The sequence below is a fragment of the Marmota marmota genome, unplaced genomic scaffold (assembly GCF_001458135.2).
Source record: "Marmota marmota marmota unplaced genomic scaffold, marMar, whole genome shotgun sequence".
Lineage (NCBI taxonomy): Eukaryota > Metazoa > Chordata > Mammalia > Rodentia > Sciuridae > Marmota > Marmota marmota.
In genome coordinates, this window is record NW_026000108.1 from 3,706,150 (window position 1) to 3,712,620 (window position 6,471).

General features: G+C 62.5%; 1 protein-coding gene across 1 annotated transcript in view; it reads right to left on the minus strand.

Annotated features, from left to right (window-relative positions):
* The window catches only part of Sorcs2 (sortilin related VPS10 domain containing receptor 2), a 343,989-nt gene that overhangs the window by 9,222 nt on the left and 328,296 nt on the right, over positions 1-6,471 (minus strand). The window contains 4 exon segments of the mRNA XM_048784122.1: positions 2,508-2,633; positions 3,513-3,625; positions 4,821-4,944; positions 6,079-6,212. Of these exon segments, the coding sequence (XP_048640079.1) occupies positions 2,508-2,633; positions 3,513-3,625; positions 4,821-4,944; positions 6,079-6,212 (497 nt within the window).

A 6,471-nucleotide genomic window follows, 5' to 3' on the forward strand; every position in this document is an offset into this window, starting at 1 on the left:
GGAGAGAGAGGGAGAGAGAGGGAAAGAGAGAGAGGGAGAGAGAGGGAAAGGGAGAGGGAGGGGAGGGGGGGAGAGGGAGAAAGGGGAGGGGCCTCAGGGAAGAGGCACCTTCCCAGGCACATCCCAGTGGCCTCCCCGGCCACACACCCCCTGCACACAGTGACACCCCGTCAGTCCCTTTAAACTGGGACAGGCTGACCAGGTCACATCTCTCACAATCCTGTCACCTGAGCACACCTGCATTAACAGGAGCGCTGGGGGACAGCTCACATCCAAACCACAGCAGCATCTTTGTTGGCCAAGTGCGCGTGGCCTCCTCTGGGCCTCTCCTGCCCCTGCCCTCTGCTTCGACACCATCTTGGTGCCATCTCAGCTCTGTAGCTCCGTGTGCTTTGGAGCCAGCGCTCAGGGTGTGTCCAGCTTGGTGGTTTTTCTCGATGGCTATTTGGGGTCTTCTGTGGTTCCAGGAGATTCAAGTGTCGCTTTTCGTTTCTGTGAAAAGTGCCCCAGGAATTCTAGTAGGATGCGCTCCGTAGCCAGCTGCTGAGCAGCAGGGACCTTTAACCACCCCTGGCCGCGGACCAGGCCGCTTGCCTGTCACCTTCGGAGTCTCTCATGCTCAGGGGACGGGTCTTTCACCTCCTTGGTTAAATCCATCCTGAGGCGTTTTACCTAGGACTCTGATGCTTCCCAGTGGACAGCTTGCCTGGTCTTTCCTCATCTTCACCAACTGTGCAGGAAGGCCTGCGCCCCCCGTGGCCCTGTGTCTCCCATGGCCCTGCGTCCCCTGTGTCCCTGCGCCCCCTGTGGCCCTGCACCCCCTGTGGCCCTGTGGCCCTGCGCCCCCTGTGGCCCTGTGTCCCCCGTGGCCCTGTGTCCCCCATGGCCCTGTGTCCCCCGTGGCCCTGTGTCCCCCATGGGCCTGTGCCCCTGTGGCCCTGCGCCCCCTGTGGTCTCTCCCAGCCCCTCTTCTCTGCTCTGCCTGGTGGGAAGCTGCATCTGCAGGGTGCTGGGGTCTGCTGCCGCTACCTCGGTGCTGGCCACGCTATCCAGGTCACCCAGTGAGCTCGTCTGGGTGCAGTCCATGGAGCCAGCCGGTGTTCTTGATAAGTGTGGGGTTCTTACAGTGTCCCCAAGGTTGTGCACCGTCACCACTAGCTCCGGACCTTCTCATGACCTCCACGGGAAGCCCTGACCGGAGCCCTCGTTCCCACCCCTGGCCACCCCGCAGCCCCTGGTCCGCTCCTCTTGTCTGTGGACCCACGTATCCTGGTGTTGCATAGACTGGATGCTGTGTGTCCTGAGCATTGGCTGATGCCACGCACCAGGCTGCTCCCAGGCACCCCCGCCGTGGCACAGACCAGCTGCCCGCTTCTCCTAACGGTTGGACAGTGACACTCCTTACGAGGACCGTCCTCGGTCTCTTCATCCATTCGCCAGCTGTGGACGTTTGGGGGTTTATGTTTCTTGGCTATTGAAAGTCCTGGCGCTGCGCAGGTTTCCTGTGGCCACGTCTGAGCCTCTCTGAGCTCACACCAGGAGTGGGCATGGGCTCCCGCAGCCACTGTTGGACCTGGTGGTGGAAGGGCGAGCTTTGCTATGTGACCTGACAGGCTATGCCTTTGCAGGCTGGCACACGGGCTGGCACACTGGACTGCAGGTCCCTGCAACAGCTAACTGCAGGAGCAGGAGCAGGAAGCCCAGTGGCGGGAACAGAGCAACCCCTGCAGGCTGAGTGCAGTGAGAGTCCCCCGGCCGCGGGCCAGTCGTGCCCATCTAAGGAGCGCGGACGTCCCTCCAGCGGGATTGCACCAAGGCCCCGGCCCTGACGCAGTCCAGAAGTGAAGCCCTGCGAGCTCGGGCTCAGGCTGGGAATTCTCCTCTTGCCGTTGTGCCACTAACACAGTGCTGCTTGCAGGCCTCGGTGTCCCGACCCCACTGCCCACGAGGGGCTGCCCACTGCTTTCCACGGGGCTGCCCACTCACAGACACCACGTGCGAGGCTCTTCCTCCCTGATGACTCCTGCTGTGGTCTGTTTCTATTCAGAGGCTCGGGTTCATCCCCCAGTCCCCCTCCCAGCCCGGCCCGGTGGGTCAGTCCCTCCACGTGGGCCGTCTGGCCGTCGCTCTGGGGCGGAGACGCTGGCCGCTCTGAAGGCTGGATGCTGCTGTGCTGATCCCAGGTGGGTCGCAGCTCAGGGCTCTCCCACGTGCCCCAGCGCCCCCTGCAGACAGGCCACGCGGCCACCTCCAGCCAGTGACATGGGAGGTCAAGTGAGGTCACCCTGCAGGGCGGGCAGCCCTCCTCCAGCCCTGCTGCCCTGGCTCAGTGACCTAGGAGGCCATGTGACCTCTGGAGGAGAGCCACAAGGCAGACCACGACATTGTGAGAACTTAGCCTTTAACTGATGTCCTGGTCCACCAGGAACGACCCCAACCAGGCACGTGGCCACCAAGCCCTTGGCTGTGCAGGGAGGACCAGCGTGGCCAGTGGCTGCAGGACAAACCTTGTCACTGGTGAGGCTCCTCTTCCTCGTGGGCCTGGGAGGTGGCAGGAGCACGTACAGGTCAGCCAGGGTGGGCAGCCCAGGCCTCACCACGGTCACCAGCAGCTCCTCGGGAATACTGGTTTCCTGCAGGGACAGACAGGCCACTTTAACCCTCTTCTTTTCCTCACCCCTGACACAAGTCAGACCCCCAAGCACACCCGCTGTCCCTTCCTGGACTGAGTCCTGGTCGCTTGTCAGGTAAGCCATTCCTGTCCCTGCAGGAATGTGGCTGGCCCTCGAGCCCCAGGTTGCCCTGTGCCGCCTCCTGCCCCCCAGCCCCCCCCAGGCCTGCTCCCTGCAGCCCACTCCTCATACCACAGCTGAGGGCAGCCCCCGCTAGTGAGCTGCAGGTGCTGGCCAGTCCTTCTCCTGGTGCTGACCTGGCACTCTGGCCGCGGCCTGACCCTGCGCCTCCTCCACCCGCTCTCCCTGCCCACACACAGCGGCACAGCACCACCCTCCGCCCTCGGCCTGCTCCTTGGGTCCTGCCTCGGGACCACTGCAGGCCCTGCCGGCTGCTGAGCTCCTGCCCCCACCACCACCCAGGACCACTGTGCCAGCCTTGTTCACAGGACAAGCGAGGACAGCAGGGGTCGGCCTGTGACAGCCAGGGTGGCTCTAGGCTGGGCTTGTCTCCCTGGGGCCACCTTCTGCTGCCCTGGTGGGCCACCTCCTCTGCTTTCCGTGAGCAGGGCCACATCTGCTCTGCCCTGTCCCCAGCACCCATCTCGGTTTTAAAGAGACTCTGACCCTCTGGAGGACAGTGACTGGACGTAAGCTCACAGCCGACACTCCACAGATGATGGCGTCCCGTCCCTGCCCTTTGAGGTGACCCTCTTGTCCTGCTCCCCACCCCAGCCGGCCTGTGCCGCAGCCCCACAGCCCTTCCTGCCCTGGGCCGCAGCTGCGGCTTCTTTGGAGGCAGAGGCCCTGGGGTGGGAGGCTCTGGGCCCAAGCGGGCACCTTGGAGAGCAGCCGGGTGACCACCAGGCCCACGTCCTCCCTCCACTCGGGCGTGCTGGGGTTGTAGGCGTCCAGGTCCTTGGAGAACTGCAGAGGCACCACCTGGAATTGGTCTGGAAGGAGGCAGAGACAGGAGCACGGGTCAGTCCTGGACAGTGGCTCTGACTCCTCTGGGGAGGGCAGCCAGGGCAGCCCTGGCTCAGACCCCAGCCGCTGTCCCCATGATCTGGAGCAGGACAGGGCCTGGCTCTGTGATTGAGCCCCTGTGAGCCGGCTGTGGCAGGGCGTCCGGGCAGGGCCCATCTCACTGAGGTCCACGTGATAACAGAGGTCTCGAGGATGACAGTGACCAAGATGAAGACGGCGGCGCTGAGTCAGGAGGGGGCGTGGTGCAGGGAGCCCCTCTGAGGCACCCCTCAACTCACGGGGCTGTGCTCACCCCACGAGGTAGGCCTCTTCTCAGGAGTCTAGGGTTTCCAACTGGCCTGGTCTCCCCACCAGATTAAGAGTTCCTGGGGGGTCCATGGCCCAGACCTTTATTCTAGAGTCACCAGAGATCAACTGTAATCACCCCGTTTATTTCTGAGCCTCTGTTTTCTCTCCTAGGCAGTGAGGGGAAGCTCTGCAGGGTGACGGCTCTGGGGACAAGTGCTTTCTGAGATGTAAACCAGCATGCCACACTGAGGGTAGTGATGCCACTCAAAGCTCCTGCTCAGCCGTGAAGGAAGAAGACCATGGGCATCGTCCTCCAGGGAATGGGGGCCCTCGCGGGTGGCCTGGCCTCCATACATTGGGAGCACTAAACATTTAACTAATGGCTGCTGTCCACAGTGGAGGCTGTTTTTAAAGCGGGTGAGGTTTGTCAGCATGTTGATGGGGGCGATAACATGCTGGTGGGGCTCCTCCCTTCTTAGGTCTAACTTTTCCACTGGAAGGGTTTCCCACAAGGGGCTGAGTCTGGTGAGCACGGATAAGTGAGGACGAGGGTTCAGAACAGGAATCTCCACTAGGTCCCTGGAAGGGAGTCCTCTTACTTTAAGGCACAATCATGGACAATCCTCAGAGGACTGGTTGGGTGCTCAGGGGACAGGCCCCTGGAGGAAGGCAGAGCTGGTGCCCAAACCTGGTCTTGCTGCAGGTGACTGCGTCAAGTCACTCAGCCACGTCCTTGCTCACGTGGGGTGAAGGCCCCAAGTCGGCTTTTAAGGATGGGGACCCTGAGGGGTGTGGAGCTTGTGGCTTGTGCACCCTGGTGACCTGCTCCCCGAGAGGCAGGACGCAGGACCACACCGGCCCCTGGGGACTCACCAAGCACGCGTACCACCCTCGAGTCCTGCAGCACAGAGTTCCCGCAGGCAGCCTGCACCGTCACCCGCACGTCACCCGCGTCTGCAAACCGCGTGGTCACAGAGTTATCCAGGGAGAGCAGGGGCTGCGGGGCACAAGAGCGCATCAGGTCCCGGCTGGCAGGAGTGGGAAGGCTGGTCCTGTGTGGCTGCCGGTGACAGGGTACTGTGGCCTCATCAGCAGGTGCACCCATGGAGGCGCTCTGCGGTGGCAGAGCCTGGGATGCTGGGAGGCACCACAGGTCACATGCTGAGCAGGGGCTTGCTCTGGGGCTACTGGTGGGGATGCAGGTCCAGCAGCCCTTCCCGTCCCTCCTCTGTGGGCCTTTCAGGAGGCCTGTGGGGCACCGCCGGCCTGCACAGCGTCCAGGGCCTCTGCCCACCCCACGCCTAGCTGCTGCGCGTCATCTCAGACCCCAGCACCCAGCTCAGGACCCCTGTGGCAGGGCGGCATGAGGGTGGGCGGCAGTGGCACCTGAAGACAGGAAGGCTTAGACACAGGGGCTCTGGGGTGCAGGGGGCACAGGGGGCACAGGGCACTCAGCCAGAAGTGGCCAAGTCGGCACTCGAACCCAGAGCTCCTGCTTTTTCCTGGGCCCCTGAGCCCACAGCCCCTCCGTCCCGCCAGCCCTCTGCGAATGGACCCTCAGCTGGTGCTTGCTGATGAGGGACAGGTGCCCCCCAGCTCTTGAGGCCTCAGCCTGAGGATGGACAATCTGCCCTTCTGTGAATTGGTCTGTTTCTGCTCAAGAACTCTCCATGGCTCCCCACTGCTCACGGTGTGCAGCGGGGCCTCCAGTGAGGTCTCTGAGACCTGTGTCACCCCAGGTGAGCTCCTTCTCCACCAAGCGTTACCTGACCACTCACCCCTGAAGTGGTGGCCCCTTCTGGAGCCCTCACATGCCTCACCTGTCCCTTCCTGTGACGCTAGGCACACCCTGACTTGGGTCAGCCACTTCGTCTTTCCTAAGAAGAGCCAGGGGCTGGTCTGACCACCCCATGTGCATGGAGTAGACGGGCCCTGAGCAGATGCCCAGAGATGGTGTTGAGCAAAGCCAGGTCAGATGGGTCCCTCACGTTGGCCCAGGAAGGGCACTAGGACTGGGGAGTGAGTTGCACACTGTCCCCTGCTGCTGGATACCTGGGCAGCATCCTGCCCTGCTCAGCACCCCAGAAGGGAGCCTGCAGGTACGGGGACAAGAGGGGCCAGGGCAGCTCACCTGCAGGCTGTGGCCAATCCACCAGTAGAAGACAGTGAGATTGGGGTTCAGGGGCAGCAGCACAGCGGTGAGGTTCACCTCCTGGTTGATGCCAACGACAGGAACCACCTCCAAGTAGAGTGCCTGCAGGGGGGCTTCAGGGCCCCGGAAAGGTCAGGGTTAGAGGACTGCAGGACACAGGGCATTTCAGAAGATGTTTTGGTCATTGTCACCATCAGTTTTATTGCTACCTCACCACCACATCAGCTTCCTCATCATTCTCATAACCATCACCATCATCATCACCACCATCACCATCATCATCACCACCATCACCATCATCACCATCACCATCATCACCATCATCATCACCTCCCATCACCATCATCATCACCACCATCACCACCATCACCA